Here is a 14,058-nt window from a genome sequence, read left to right as displayed (position 1 = left end):
AGGCGTCAGGGCAGGAGTTGGGCGTGACAGCGGCCGCAGGGAGGGCCGTTTGGCGACGCTCCCCTGAGTTGACAGCGGGCGGCGCCCGCGGGTGGTGAACTTTGGTGACGCTCCCCGGCGGTGACAGCGGACGGCGCGCGCACGCTGAGGACTTTGGCGACGCTCCCCGGCGGTGACAGGCGGGGCGGGGTGGCTGCACCGCGGCCTCATTCCGGGGCGGGCGGGCGCGGAGCGCGGCGCGGGCGGGCGGACGAGCGGGCCGAGCTGGCTGAGGATGCCGCTCGGGGCACCGCGGTCCTCGTGCCAGTGAGCGCCGCCGCAGCCATGACGGTGGAGTTCGAGGAGTGCATCAAGGACTCGCCGCGCTTCAGGTGCGCCCGCGGGGCGCGCCCTTTGTGGGCGCCGGGGTCGCCGCCCCCTCGGGGCACCCGGGGCGGCCGAGGATGGGCGCGGGGCGGGGGCGTCGGTGCCCGCTTTGTGCCCGACGGGGAAGCCAGTGACGGAAGCTGGAGGACCCCGTCTCCGACAAAGCCCGCAGCGCCCCGGGACGAGGGGACGGAACAAAAGATGTCCCTTGTGCTGGTCACCTCGCGCGGAGGGCGCGCGCGTGGGGGCGGGGCTGCCGCGGGCTGGCCACCTCTCCGTGGGAGTGTCCACCCCCGCTTTGTGTCTGCACCTTCGTGCCGACCACCTGTACACGGCTGAGACCCTTCCCGGCCCTGCAGTCCTGCTGCGGCCAGGGCTGTCTGGGCTCACGGGGCGTCCGTCCCCGGATTCTGTCTGGGTCCGTGTGCCCAGAGTGCGCAGAGGGGGCAGCCAGCTGGAGCCACATGTAGGGTCTGGGGTGGCTGCTTGGCAGGGTGAACTCGGCACCCGGAGGGGAGGGGCGGGGGCTGGGCCAAGCAGACCCGGTTGGAGGCTGTGGCCTGTGGCCTGCCCTGGGTCTGTGTTTTCAGGGCTTTGTGGGAGTGCAGGCGTGTTCATCTGTGTGCAACACACCTCCACTGTGTGCACATGTCTGCTGTGACCGAGCACCTCCTGTGCGCCAGGTGCACACGTGGGAGCTATGTCCGTCTGCACCCCGTCTTGTGCCAGACCCTGGACATGACTGTGTGGGTGAGCTGTGCCCCTGTGCTGGCGTGCTCAACACATGTGTGTAGGCTAGTGATGGAAGCATGCATGTCATGTGTCGCTTCTTGGTGTGCACACACACACACACACACTGTTTATCACTCTGGTGTGAGTGTTGGCACTAGACATACATGTTGTTTTGCTCACGTATACACCAGCACAGGGACACATGTCTCTGCATGTGTGACCATGTGTGCAGTATGCTGTTGTGTGCATGCACATGGGATGGCACAGGAGCACATCTACCATACATCTGAGCACACGTGTGCTTGCTCGTATGTGTTGTGTGTGCTTCATCTCGGGGGCACCAGCCGGAGGGCCTGTGTGTGTGCACACAGAAGTGAGGCACCGGGGTCGCTCCTGCCCGGGGCCCCGGGGCCCGCCTCCTGCACAGCCCCTCACAAGGGAGGCTGGGGGTGAGGGGTCCAGTCGGCCCAGAGAGTGGCCCCAGGCCCTGGGAGAGCAGTAAGCGGCGACCTTCCCTGTTCGCCCGTCCTCTGCTGCTGACCGACTGAGGGAGGGGAGGTGAGGCGCTCAGGATCCCGGCCCCGCCTTTGCCCACTGTCCTCCGGGACCCAGGCTGGGGGGAGGTGTAGCCAGGGCCTCAGCTAGGGGCTTGGTCCTGGCCGAGGCCCGCTGGCCTTACCCTGGCCCCTCCCTCTGAGCTTCCCGCTCCTCCTCCCCACCTTGCCTGGTCAGATCGGGTGGCAGCACCTCACTCACCTCCCAGCCTTCCTCCCAGGGCAGCCTGTTCTGCCTGTGGCACCGCAGTGGGTGCGGTGGCTTTGACCGGCTCCCTCTGGCAGGGAGGGGCTGCCCTTGGGAAAGTGCCCAGTGGGGCCTGGGGGAGGGGCTCAGTGGACCCATGAGGACCCTGGGCCACAGAAGCCTCTCTCTGGGTTTTAGGGTTTTGGGGTTTGCATGAGATTTAGTGGGGTTTTGAGGCAACCCCGAGGTGCCCCCGTCTGCTCGGCTTCAGGTACAGCTGAGACTGTAACCCAGGCTTCCTGGAGGCTGGCCTGGGCTGGGCGGGTCAGGGTGTGGCAGGCCAGGAGGATGTGGTCAGTGCTGCAGGGCCCTTGGCCGCAGCCCTGGGGAGGAGGACCCTGCCTGTGCACTCTTGGCCTGGGGAGACCCCAGATGCCTCTGGCTAAGGGGTCCGGACTCTTCGAGACAGGCCTAGGGCCTCCACCCACCCCTTGTTCTTGGTGCCCCCTCCCGTGGGCGGGGCTTCAGGCACTGAGTCACAGCTCTTGGGGGGGGGGTGACTGGCCCCTCCCTCCTTCCCATCCTTCAAGCTGCTGAGGAAATCCTGGAGGGAGGGCAGGGGAGGAGGCCTCAGGGGCCAGGGAAGGAGAGCCGGCTCCCGGAGCAGCCTCACCCTGCTGCACTCCAGGGACCAGGAGCCCAGGCCCCAGGGTGGCAGCACTCTGCACGGCTGCCCAGGGCACTTGGCCGGCTGGGGCTGCAGAGCTCTGTCTCCCTCTGCAGCACCCTCTTCCGGGTGGGTGGTCCTTCCCTGCTCCCCGCCCGTCTGAGGGGGAAGGAAGAGGCTACGGCGGGGTCAGGGTCCTTGGGGTCCCAGCCTCCACTGTCAGAAACACACTCCTCAGGCCACACCTCCAGGCAGTTCCGAAGGACAGGCCTGGGTGGGCTTCAGGGCACTCACGGGGGCCTGGGTCCCCTCCAGGCCGGGCAGACAGCCTCTCTGAGCCGTCTCTGCTCCGGCAGGTAGCGCCCTGAGCCCCTCGGGGGGGACTGGGTGCTGCTCAGAGAGGAGCCCGTGTCCCACCGGGTGGCTGGTGGGGAACTTCCGAGGCCCCTGGGTGGTGCCCCTCCCTCCCCCGCTTCTGATGGAGATCATGCTGAGCGACACCCTCTGTGAGGGGCCAGGTCCTGCCCCCAGGCCTGGGAAACCCTGCCATGCACCCCCCCCCGCCCACCTCCCTCCACCTGACCCCGCCCAAGACCTGTCCCTGGGGCCCGAGCCCATTCCAGCTGCCCCTCGTCCACAGGAGGCCAGATGGGCCTAGCTCACCAGCTGAGTGGTGGGGGGGCACCGGGATCCTGGCCTGATTTTTCTGTTTCCTGTTCCTGGAGCATGAAGGGGAGGGGGGATGTCACGTGCCCGATCCATCTGCCTCTGCCTTCCGGGGATTCTCCTGTCCGAGGCTTCTCGGTGATGTCATGCGTTAACTCTCCCCTCCCCGAGGTGGCCCATTGTCAGGCGGCCCCGGGGGAGTGGGTTCCTCCCAGCCGGACCCAGCCCCGTCTCCTGGCACGCCTGCCGGTCTGTGTTTTGAGGTTGGGGGAGTCGGGGGTCTCGGTGCTGAGGAAATCAGAGAGAACGGCCGTCCGGTGCCCTGGGTTCCGACTGAGATGCGTTTGCCACGGGGGCTACCAGGCTCCGGAGGGACTGTCCCTCTGGGCCCCGGGGCCGGGCAGGAGGGTGGCTGACCTCCCTTGTCCCCACCCCCAGCCCACACCTTCTCGGGGACTCCAGCCCCTCCCTCTGTCCTCGGGCTCGTCTGACCTCTATACCCTGGGGCGTGGCTGCAGCAGCCCGGCCCCAGAGGGGGTATCACACCCAACTGGGCCTCTTCTGGCCGCTGGTTCAGGTGGGCGCTGGGCAGCTCTGGAGTCAGCTGGACCTGTGTCCCTGCCCTGGCTCCTCTTCCCAGGCAGTGGCAGCCTCTCCCAGCCTCCATTTCTGGGCCTGCCTGTGGACCTCGGGGCACAGGTCAGCAGGTGGGGGCAAGCAGCCAGCAGCCCGGCAGCCCCCTCAGGGGGAGCACGGGGAGGCGAAGATGCAGCCGGACGTGAGGTCAGGGTGGCTGGCTGCAGGCCGACCTGGCTGCCCCGTTCCCGTTGCAGGGCAACTATCGACGAGGTGGAGACCGATGTGGTCGAGATCGAGGCCAAGCTGGACAAGGTGAGGGGCCAGGGTGCACGGGCCCCGGGCCGCGCTCCACCCCTCACGCCTGGCCACCTGTGTGTGTGTGTGCGAGCGTGTGGGCACACCGGGGTTGCACCTGGGGCGTGCAGCCTGTGTGCCATGCACGAGACGCGGCCGTGTCCCCACCGTCCCAGCTGTGCCTACCATGCCCATCCCAGCTGCGGCACGCACTGAGCGCGTGTGCCCCCCCGCGTCCCCATCAGGTGTGGCGGGCCTTGGTGGGTCCCCTCCAGGGTGTCTTCAGGGCAGGAGACAGCTGCTGGGGGCCGGTGCCACTGAGGGACCAGGCTGGGGCTGACGTGGGGGCCAGGGGGAGGAGGGTCAGTGGCCCTGAGCCCCCTCAGCGGCTGGTCTTGCTGGCTTTGGGGCGGGACCACAGGGCTGCCCCAGCCGTGTCCTGCTCCGACCTCCTACTCTGGGGCCAAGGCCCAGGGTGGTGGCACCGTGCAGCCGAGTGCCCAGGGGGCTCAGAGCGGAGGGTGGGCGGGCAGTCCAGTCCCTCCTGGCCTGGGGCTGCTTGAGGGGGCTGTGTTCCGGGCACCGCCGCCCCAGCCTCCCGGTGGTGGGGTGGGCTGGCAACAGCCGCTGGCCTGAGTGTCGCCCCATCCCGCCTGCAGCTGGTGAAGCTGTGCAGCGGCCTGATCGAGGCTGGCAAGGCCTATGTCACAGCCAACAGGCTCTTTGTGAGCGGCGTCCGGGACCTGTCGCAGCAGTGCCAGGGCGACACGGTCATCTCGGTGAGGGGACGGCCGCCCCGGGTCGGGAGTGGGCACGGCCAGGCGGCCCCTCGAGGCTGCCCAGGCCCTGGGGGTGGGTGGGCTTCTGGGCTGGGTGGCAGGGGTGTTTCTCTGGCCTGTGGCAGGGGAGGTGCTGGCCGCGTGGGGCAGGGCACAGCCGTCCCGCCTGAGTGAGGGGTCTCCCCACGCTGCCCCCCAGGAATGTCTGCAGAGGTTTGGAGACAGCCTCCAGGAGACGGTCAACTACCACATGGTAAGCCCGGCCAGCGCGGGGGCGACGTGCTCAGGGGCCTGTCCGAGGCCGCTCCGCCGGCTGGCCGGCCAGCTCGGAGGGCGGCCGTGTGTCGGCTTGTTCTGTCTGTGGGGCGGGGACATCCGTGGGGGTCTCTGCCGTGACCCGGGTGAGGGCCAGGCCGTGGAGAGCACGGGAGAAGTGGCAGTGCAGCCCAGGCCTGCGGGCCGGGGTGCTCAGGGTGGGAGAGGCCTTGGGGGGTCATCCAGGGCCTCCAGCCAGGCAGGGGTCCCCAGCAGAAGACCCCTCCCAGGCTGACCCCATGGCCCTGGACAACTCTGACCTCGCTGCCCCCCTGGGCTGGGGCTGGGTGACCTCCAGGCCTCGGTGCCCCCCGCACAGACACGCGGAGCAGGGCCTGAGGCGCACGTGGGTGGCCGGACATTGGCCTGGGAGCCAGAGCCCCAGACTAAACAAGGAGCCCTGCCCCCCACAGGGGAAGTTCAGAAATAAACTAGCTGGAAACAGCTTGTCCTGCTGGGTCTGTCTGCCTGCTTCCAGATAGGGCCCCCACGTAGCCACATCTGAATCCGGGTCCCATAACTGCTGTGGGGAGCGCCCCAGCCCCCGGCGACCGCCATCCCCCACCCCCAGGCCTGGTTCTTCGGGAGCCCCAGCTCCGACCTGGCCCCTCTGCCAGGGGGCGTCACCCTCGAGGGGGCCTCCCAGGGCCAGGGGCGGCGGGTGTCACCACGCAGGTGCTCTGTGTGTGCCTGCCCTGTGGGGCCCGTGTGCCCGGGGGCCGCACCGGGGGGCCCATCTGGCCTCCAGTCTGGCCGGGAGCCAGAGCGGACATGGGCAGGTGGTCACAGCTGTCGCCTCTGGGCACCAGCCCAGGCCTGGGGGGCCACACCCACGCCCAGACCCTGGGAGGCCGGCTGTGTGGGGATGCCCGGCTGGGGCCCAGGCTGGGCTGGGTGGGGCGTTCCCTAGGTCTCCCCTGTGAGGGATGGGGCCGGGCCCCTGGGGTGCTGTGGGGGTAGGCAGCTGACACCCCGCTGTCCTCTGCCCCCCAGATCCTGTTTGACCAGGCCCAGAGGTCCGTGCGGCAGCAGCTCCACAACTTCATCAAAGAGTGAGTGGCCGAGGGGGGGTGCACCGTGCGTCTGCCCTGGAGTGGGGAGCCGACACAGCTAAGCTGCATCTGGGGGGGTCCTGGGCCTGCTCAGGAGGGGCCTCAGGACCATGGGGGGTGGGGGGTCCTACAAGGGCAAAGGCTTGGAAGTGGGACTGGGCTGGAGGGCAGGAAGAGGGCCTGGGGTGCGAGGTGAGGCCGAGGACACAGAAGGGGTCAGCGGGGAGGGGAGGGCTGGGCGGGGGTCTGAGCCCCGCGCCTGCGTGGGCAGCGGGGTGCCTACTGTGCCCCTGAGCGGAGCCACGTTGAGGTCAGGTGTGTGAGTCTGGGTCTGGGTCAAAGCTGGGGACCGCCCTGGGCTGGACCAACTCTGCGCGTGAGGTGATGGAGGGCATGGGGGGCCCTCGATGAGGGAAGGAGGGGGGCCTTCCCGGGAGTGCGGAGGGTGGCCAGGAGCCCTGGGGGGGCATGTTGTGAAGGCGGAGACCCTGCGTTCGGCCCTCCTGGGAGCCCTGACGGGACACCCCCCACCCCGCAGTGACGTGCGGAAGTTCAAGGAGACCAAGAAGCAGTTTGACAAAGTGCGGGAGGACCTGGAGCTGTCCCTGGTGCGGAACGCCCAGGCCCCGAGGCACCGGCCGCACGAGGTGGAGGAGGCCACGGGCGCCCTGACCCTCACCCGCAAGTGCTTCCGCCACCTGGCGCTGGACTACGTGCTGCAGGTCCGCCGCCGGGCTCGGGGGCGGGCCCTGGGGGCGGGGGCGGGGCCTGGGCTCCTGCGGACTGGCAGAGCGGGCGTCTGGGCCGGGAGCATCTCTGGCCGGAGAAAACCTTCGGTGTCGGATCTTGGGAGGGGTGTGGGGGCGGCAGGCTGCGGGGTCGGAGCCCGGGGAGACCTGGGGGCGGGTCTGCAGGGCCCCAGAGCAGGGGTGAGAACCCCTGCCTTTGCCCCTGGGGGGGACCCCTGAGCACCGACTCCGGGCCTGGGAGGGCGGGCGTGGCCAGTGCAGGGGCAGGGGAGCCAGGAGGGGCCTCGGGGACTCTGGGGCAGATGCAGGCTGTGGGCCGCCGCCACCTCAGCACGCCGCCCCTGCTTCCCCTCCCCCGGCAGATCAACGTGCTCCAGGCGAAGAAGAAGTTCGAGATCTTGGACTCCGTGAGTGCCGGGAGAGGGCAGGCGGGCGGGCAGGTGGGCGCTGCCCTGGAGTCCGGGTGCGGCGGCCTCACCGGTCCCCCCCGCCCCGCAGATGCTGTCCTTCATGCACGCCCAGCACAGCTTCTTCCGGCAGGGCTACAGCCTGCTGCACCAGCTGGACCCCTACATGCAGAAGCTGGCGGCCGAGGTGGGCCGGCCGGCGGGCGGGCGGGGTGGGGGGGGGGCGCAGGCAGGGTCCCGGCGGGAGGGCCCCCTTTCCCTCCCTGATGTACCTCCCCCCCCGCAGCTGGACCAGCTGGTGATCGACTCAGCAGTGGAGAAGCGGGAGATGGAGCACAGGCATGCGGCCATCCAGCAGCGGGTGAGGCCCTGCCCTGCCCTGCCTGCTGGGGGTGGGGGGCGGGACCCCAAGAGGCCACCACCTCCAACTCTCTCCATCCTGCGGAGCTGCAAGGCCCACGGCGGGCACACGCTCCTTCCCTCCCCAAGGCCTGCCCCCCTCTTGCTGGGTCCCCATCTAGGGCCTCCACGCAAGGGAGCAGGAGTGGGGGGCGGCCCTGTGGTTGCTCAGAGGTCAGGACAGAGGCAGGCAGAGGGTCAGCCTTCAGTGCACACACTCTGGGCCTTCCTTCCAGGCCAGCGGCAACGGGGGGGGGCCTCCGTCGCCGGCTTCCACTGCCAGGCTGTCGCCCCCACGCTGCCTGCCGGGGGAGAGGTGGGCTGCAGGGGGTGCTGCCAGTTTCAGAATCCCGGAGCGCCTGCTGGGGGGGCGGTGGCTGGAGGCCGAGCTGTCCCTCACGGGCATTCTCTCCTTTCCCCCACCCCTGCCTGCGCTGCCACCGCAGACACTGCTGCAGGTGAGTGGGCGCCCCCAGAGGGAGGGAGTCAGGGGGAGGCCAGTGGGCGCGGCCTCTGCCCGCCCTCACCCCGAGGCCCTTCAGCACCAAGGACACCTCCCACCGGCCTCGGAGCTCCCAGACACCTGTGGGCACTCCGCTGCAAACCGTGGCTGGCACCAGCAAGGACGCGGGCCGCGCCGGGACGCATGCCCCGTGGGAGCGGCAGCAGCTGTGCCTTCCTGGCCCCGCTCAGCCGGGGAAGCAGGTGGCCGGGCCTCCTCTCCCACTGCAGACACACAGGGCGGCACTCAGAGTCTCCCCGGCCTGGTGAACGGGGCTCTGTCCGGCGGGAGCAGGCCCAGCTGGCCACATGAATGGGGGAGTGGGCCGGGGGGGCAGCTTCCTTCCTGATCCCAGAGCCTGCTGTCTTTAAAAGGCTGGGGGCGAGGGGGCGGAGCTGGGCGCTGGGGCCCCAGCGGCAATGTAAGGTGACCGCCCCCAGGAGGATCCGGGCAGGGGCCTTGCCCAGGCCCAGGCCGGGCATTCACGGGGGCCCGGCTCCAACCCCCAGGACTTCTCCTACGATGAGCCCAAAGCGGAGTTTGACGTGGACGCGCCCAGCGGCGTGGTGATGGAGGGCTACCTCTTCAAGAGGGCCAGCAACGCCTTCAAGACGTGGAACCGGTGAGGGCAGGCCTTCCCAGGGGGCAGGGAGGTGGGGTGGACCTGCGGCTGGCCCCGCCTGACCCCTCCTGGCCCGTCCGCCCACCCAGGCGCTGGTTCTCCATCCAGAACAGCCAGCTGGTCTACCAGAAGAAGCTGAAGGTGTGTGCAGGGCCTGGGCCCTGGGGCGGGCAGTGACGGGCGCCATCGCCCGCGTGGCCAGGGGGCGGGAAGCCTGGCGGTGTCGGGCAGAGCAGTGAGGGGCGGTCAGCGTGGGGTGCGGAGCGCAAGGGCCTCCTCGTGCCGCCCGCAGGACGTGCTGACGGTCGTGGTGGACGACCTCCGCCTGTGCTCCGTGAAGCCGTGCGAGGACATCGAGCGGAGGTTCTGCTTCGAGGTCGTGTCGCCCACCAAGTGAGGAGGCGGAGCCTGGCGGGGGCGGGCGGGGAGCCCCTGCCCGCCCGGCCTGACGCCCCCTCCCCGCAGGAGTTGCATGCTGCAGGCCGACTCCGAGAAGCTGCGGCAGGCCTGGGTGCAAGCCGTGCAAGCCAGCATCGCCTCCGCCTACCGGGAGAGCCCCGACAGCTGCTACAGCGAGGTGCGGCCGCCGGCTCCCTCCGCGCATGCGTGCGCCTGGCTCAGGCTGCGTGGGAGCGTGGGCGTGGGTGCGCATCGTGGGTGTGTGCGTGGGAGTGCGCCAGCACACCAGCGTGTCCCGGCTTTGCTTTGGGGACCTCCAATGAATGGGCCGGCATCTCTGGTTGGGGAGGAGGAGGCGGCCCGCTGGGGAACCGAGGCTGGAGCTCCTGACGGGCTGAGCGGCCCCTCACGCCCGCTGCAGAGGCTGGATCGCACGGCGTCCCCGTCCACCAGCAGCATCGACTCCGCCTCGGACTCCCGCGAGCGCGGCGTCAAGGGCGAGAGCGTGCTGCAGCGCATGCAGAGTGTGGCCGGCAATGGCCAGTGCGGCGACTGCGGCCAGCCGGACCCCCGCTGGGCCAGCATCAACCTGGGCGTGCTGCTCTGCATCGAGTGCTCAGGCATCCACCGGTGGGTCCCCGGGCGGGCAGGCGGGCGGGCCGGCCGGCGGGGGGAACGGGCTGAACCCCCTCTGGCTGACCCCGCCCCCCCGCCCTCCAGGAGCCTGGGTGTCCACTGCTCCAAGGTGCGGTCCCTGACCCTGGACTCGTGGGAGCCTGAGCTGCTGAAGGTGGGCGCGGGGCCACCGCAGGCCGCGGGCTGGGCAGGGGGCGGTGGGGCCCGGCCTGCAAGCCAGGGCTGTCTGTGAACCGGGGCTGCGGCCCGCACACCCTGTCTCCGCTAGCTGATGTGTGAGCTCGGGAACAGCACCGTGAACCAGATCTACGAGGCCCAGTGCGAGGCGCTGGGCTGCAGGAAGCCCACAGCCAGCAGCCCCAGGTGAGGGGCGCGCCGCAGCAAGCGGGGAGGGTGGGCGAGCGCCAGCCCCGAGTGTGGCCTCACACTCACCTGGGTCCAGGCAGGACAAGGAGGCCTGGGTCAAGGACAAGTACGTGGAAAGGAAGTTCCTGCGGAAGCCACCCTCCACGCTGGCTCGGGAGGCCCCGCGGCGCTGGCGGGCGCTGAAGAGCCCCGGCCGCCACGGCTCCCCCCGCGTGCCTGCCACCCGCCGCAAGGTCCGGATGGAGCCTGTCCTGCCCTCGGTGGCTGCTCTGTCCTCAGGTGGGCGAGCTGTCGGCTCACCTGGACGGGGCTGGGGAGAGGGCTCCAGCGGGCGTGAGCCGCAAAGCCCGGGCTCTACGAGGTCAGGCAGAGCGGGCAGGAGGCGGGGCTCACGGGGGCGCGCAGCGTGACGGCCCTGCTTCTCCCGCCCCCGCGCAGGCGCCGTGGAGCGCAGGTTCCGCCGGGACTCCCTCTTCTGCCCCGACGAGCTGGACTCTCTCTTCTCCTATTTTGACGCAGGGGCTGCTGCCGCCGGTCCTCGCAGTAAGTGCTGCACGCGCCCCGCCCGCTGCCCACCCCTGAGCCCGCCCCTGGACCCAGCGTGGCTCACTGTGGGGGAGGGGCGTCATGGCCACTTGCTGGGGAACTGGCAGCACGGGGGTCTTTGCCGGAGGGACGGGCTCAGAGCTGGTGTCTAGGGAGGCTGATCTGGGGGTGGGGAGGACGGGGCCAAGCTACGGCCCGGGACAGTGCGTCGAGGACCTTTGGGCCACACCGACTCGAAGGCCAAGGCCGAGACCCTCAAGGGATGCGTGAGTGTACATGTGCCGTGTGCACACGGGAGCGTGTATCTGGGTGTGCATGCAGGTGTGTGTCTGCAGCCTTCCCAGGCAGTGTGGGCAGATGGCATGGGCCTCGGCCAGGAGTCGGCAGGGCTGATGGGGTGGCCGTGGACAGCAGAGGGCGCTGCTTCACCATCCCTGACTATGGGCTCTTCTGCAAAGGCTGCCCTTGGTGAACTGGGCCACGAGCTCCCCCAGTGCCACCTGGGGCCCCATCTCCAGGGCTTGGCCGAGACCCAGTCGCTGGGCAGGGACCTCCTAGCGTGCGCTGGCCGCAGACAGAGCTGGACACCTACCGCCTGCACATGTGCACTGTCCTGCTGGGGGTGACCTGCCTGGAGGGGTTGTGGGGGGAAGGGGCAGGTGCTGCCGGGGACTTGTTTTCTCCCCCTCTCCCATCCCGGTGGGGGGGGCATTCCCTGGAGGATAGCTGGGGTTTGGAGAGGAGTCGGGGATGCTCAGGACCCCCTCTGCCCACGGACCCCACAGGTCTGAGCAGCGACAGTGGCTTAGGGGGTAGTTCCGACGGCAGCTCGGACGTCTTGGCCCTCGGCGTGGGCTCCGTAGTGGACAGCGTCACTGAGGAGGGTGGGTGCACACTTCCCACCTCTGCGTCCGCCCCTCCCCTGCCCTCCCCTCCCCTCCCCCCCTCCCCCTGCTCGGGGCAGGTCTGCACCCTGACTGTCCCGCCCCTCCCCGCAGAGGGCGCGGAGTCAGAGGAGTCCAGCGGCGAGGCTGATGGAGAGGCGGAGGCCTGGGGCCTGGCGGACGTGCGTGAGCTGCACCCGGGACTTCTGGCGCACCGTGCCGCGCGTACCCGCGACCTCCCCGCGCTGGCCGCGGCGCTGGCCCACGGGGCCGAGGTCAACTGGGCAGACGCAGAGGACGAGGGCAAGACGCCACTGGTGCAGGCCGTGATAGGGGTGAGTAGGGCTGGGCGGCCAGACGCAGGAGCACACTGACACGTGGGCATCTCCCAGCCTGCTCCTTTGGGAGCTTCTCCACAGGAACCCCCTTCTGCCCTGCAGTAGACAGGGCTCGGTCTGGCGGGGGGTGCCCAGGCCCTCGCAGGGGCCATCCCTGGGCTCAGTCTGATCGGCCCCGGGCTCTCCAGGGCTCTTTGATCATCTGTGAATTCCTCCTGCAAAACGGAGCGGACGTGAACCAAAGAGACAGCCGGGGCCGGGCGCCCCTGCACCACGCCACGCTTCTGGGCCACACCGGGTGAGTCCCAGCTGCTCCTCCTGTTCGGTTTTGGGGCCCTATCGCCTGGGCGCGTCCCAACTCGTCTCCTCTGCCCTTCAGCCAAGTCTGCCTGTTCTTGAAGCGGGGCGCCGACCAGCACGCTTTGGACCATGAGCAGCAGGACCCGCTGAGCATCGCGATCCAGGAGGCTAATGCTGACATCGTTACGCTGTGAGCGCGCAGGCCGGAAGGGGGCGTCGCGGGGGGTGGGGGCACTGCGTGTGGGGGTGTGGGGGTGTGGGGGTGTGGTACCGCTGGGGCGGGGCTCTGGGTGGGTGGGGCACCGTGTGTGGGCGGGGCGCCCTCACCCTACGCTTTCCGCAGGCTCCGTCTGGCGCGCATGGCCGAGGAGATGCGAGAGGCCGAGGCGCCCTCGGGCCAGCCGGGCTCCCTGGCGGGCAGCAGCCCCACCGAGCTTCAGTACCGCAGGTGCATTCAGGAGTTCATCAGCCTCCACCTGGAGGAAAGCTAGGGCGGGTGGACCTGGCCACCTGGCCCTTGTCCCGAGTCCAGGGGCCCCCGCAGCCTGCTCTGCCCTCCTCGGAGCAGCCACAAACCGCAGGGCCGGGGGAGGGGCCCAGCACTGAGCCTCCTGAAGCCCCGTGTTCCCCCGAGGTGCTGCATCGTCTGGTGCCCCTCACCCCATGCGGGACCCTGTGTCTTCAGTGGACTCCTCCTGGCGTGGCAGCCCGGGGTGCTCCTGTCACAAACTACCCTCAAGGCTCTGTGTCGCCTCGTGCTCCCGTCCTCGGGGCCCGTGTCACCTTGTGCCCTCTGTCCCAGGGGCCTGCGTCATCTTGTGCCCCCACTCTTATTGCCCCAGATAGCGACCTGCTAGTTAGGTCCCTCCTGCACACCCCCAGAGCCCCTCCACGAGGCCCTGAGGCTGGTGGCCGGCCACCAGCTCCCTGCAAGGCAGAAGGGGCAGCCCATCCAGGGAACAACCCGTGTACCTCACTTAGTGACCCCGGCGTCCAGGCTGGGCTTCTCTGGTGCTGGGGGGCACGTCTGGCATGGAGCCTCAGCCCTGGCTGGACGCGGGCGTCCCGAGGCCACGTGGCTGGCCACGTGGGCCCCTCGCTGGTGGCCCTGGACCAGGCCCTGCCTCCCCCAGAGGTCCTCGGCTCAGAACAGGTGCGTGAAGGGCTCTGGCGCGCTGCACCCTGCGTTCAGTGCATTCTCTCGGACCGAGGGACTTCCTGCAGCCACCTCGCTCTCGCCTCCTCCCTCTGCGGACCCTGGAGGAGCACCTTGACCCCAGCTCTGCCTGCTGCCGGGGAGGCCCCTGCAGCTCTGCCCCTACTCGCCAGCCCATGGCGCAGGCCAGGCCCTCGGACGGGCCGGGCCCTTCAGCTCACTCCCCAGGGCCCACGATGCCTCCTGCGCCCCCTGTTCTGGGAGCCCTGGGGCAGCAGCTGAGCCTCTGCCCAACTCGGGCCCTCGATCAGGCCAAGGCCAGTTGGCTGGTCACTATGCAAAGGCTGCCCAAGGAGGCTCCATGGGCGGCAAGGTGGGCACTGACCGGGCCGCCCAAGTCCCTCACCTGCTGGCTGTGACCCCTGATGAGCAGAATTAACTCCTTCCTGTCTCCCTGCTTGAGCTCTGTCCCCACTTCCCGCCCCACTGCCTGCCGGGGCCTCGCGCCTGCACCGCAGGCTGGCGGGCCTGCCCCCCCGGATCGCTCGGTAATAAACTGCCAC

General features: G+C 69.9%; 1 protein-coding gene across 2 annotated transcripts; it reads left to right on the top strand.

Annotated features, from left to right (window-relative positions):
• Window positions 1–201: 201 nt before the first annotated feature.
• Window positions 202–12,833, top strand: ACAP3 (ArfGAP with coiled-coil, ankyrin repeat and PH domains 3). Of its 2 annotated transcripts, none has more exons than XM_045859749.1 (24): window positions 202–371; window positions 4,006–4,063; window positions 4,705–4,824; window positions 5,024–5,077; window positions 6,133–6,191; window positions 6,730–6,913; window positions 7,303–7,347; window positions 7,439–7,534; window positions 7,634–7,708; window positions 8,193–8,204; window positions 8,758–8,870; window positions 8,960–9,011; window positions 9,163–9,263; window positions 9,336–9,447; window positions 9,691–9,899; window positions 9,990–10,059; window positions 10,174–10,268; window positions 10,348–10,550; window positions 10,710–10,814; window positions 11,603–11,701; window positions 11,816–12,036; window positions 12,228–12,337; window positions 12,419–12,529; window positions 12,683–12,833. In XM_045859749.1, the coding sequence occupies exons 1-24, from the start codon at window positions 325–327 to the stop codon at window positions 12,828–12,830; spliced, it is 2,499 nt and encodes an 832-aa protein (XP_045715705.1). In that variant the 5' UTR covers window positions 202–324; the 3' UTR covers window positions 12,831–12,833. The 2 variants fall into 2 exon arrangements, with proteins under 2 accessions (XP_045715705.1, XP_045715704.1); XM_045859748.1 differs by having other exon boundaries at window positions 11,594–11,701.
• Window positions 12,834–14,058: the final 1,225 nt, after the last annotated feature.

The sequence above is a fragment of the Phyllostomus hastatus genome, unplaced genomic scaffold, assembly GCF_019186645.2.
Source record: "Phyllostomus hastatus isolate PE091 unplaced genomic scaffold, TTU_PhHast_1.1 phas_scaffold_182, whole genome shotgun sequence".
Lineage (NCBI taxonomy): Eukaryota > Metazoa > Chordata > Mammalia > Chiroptera > Phyllostomidae > Phyllostomus > Phyllostomus hastatus.
Note: the sequence above shows the minus strand (reverse complement) of the source record. Positions and strands in the feature narration are given on the sequence as shown.

Bases quoted from the DNA above. Each gene is read 5' to 3' on its own strand.
- ACAP3 (XM_045859748.1), top strand. From the start codon at position 325: ATGACGGTGGAGTTCGAGGAGTGCATCAAGGACTCGCCGCGCTTCAG. The intron at 372-4,005 runs GTGCGCCCGCGG...TTCCCGTTGCAG, and splicing joins AAGGACTCGCCGCGCTTCAG to GGCAACTATCGACGAGGTGG. The intron at 9,012-9,162 runs GTGTGTGCAGGG...TGCCGCCCGCAG, and splicing joins TCTACCAGAAGAAGCTGAAG to GACGTGCTGACGGTCGTGGT.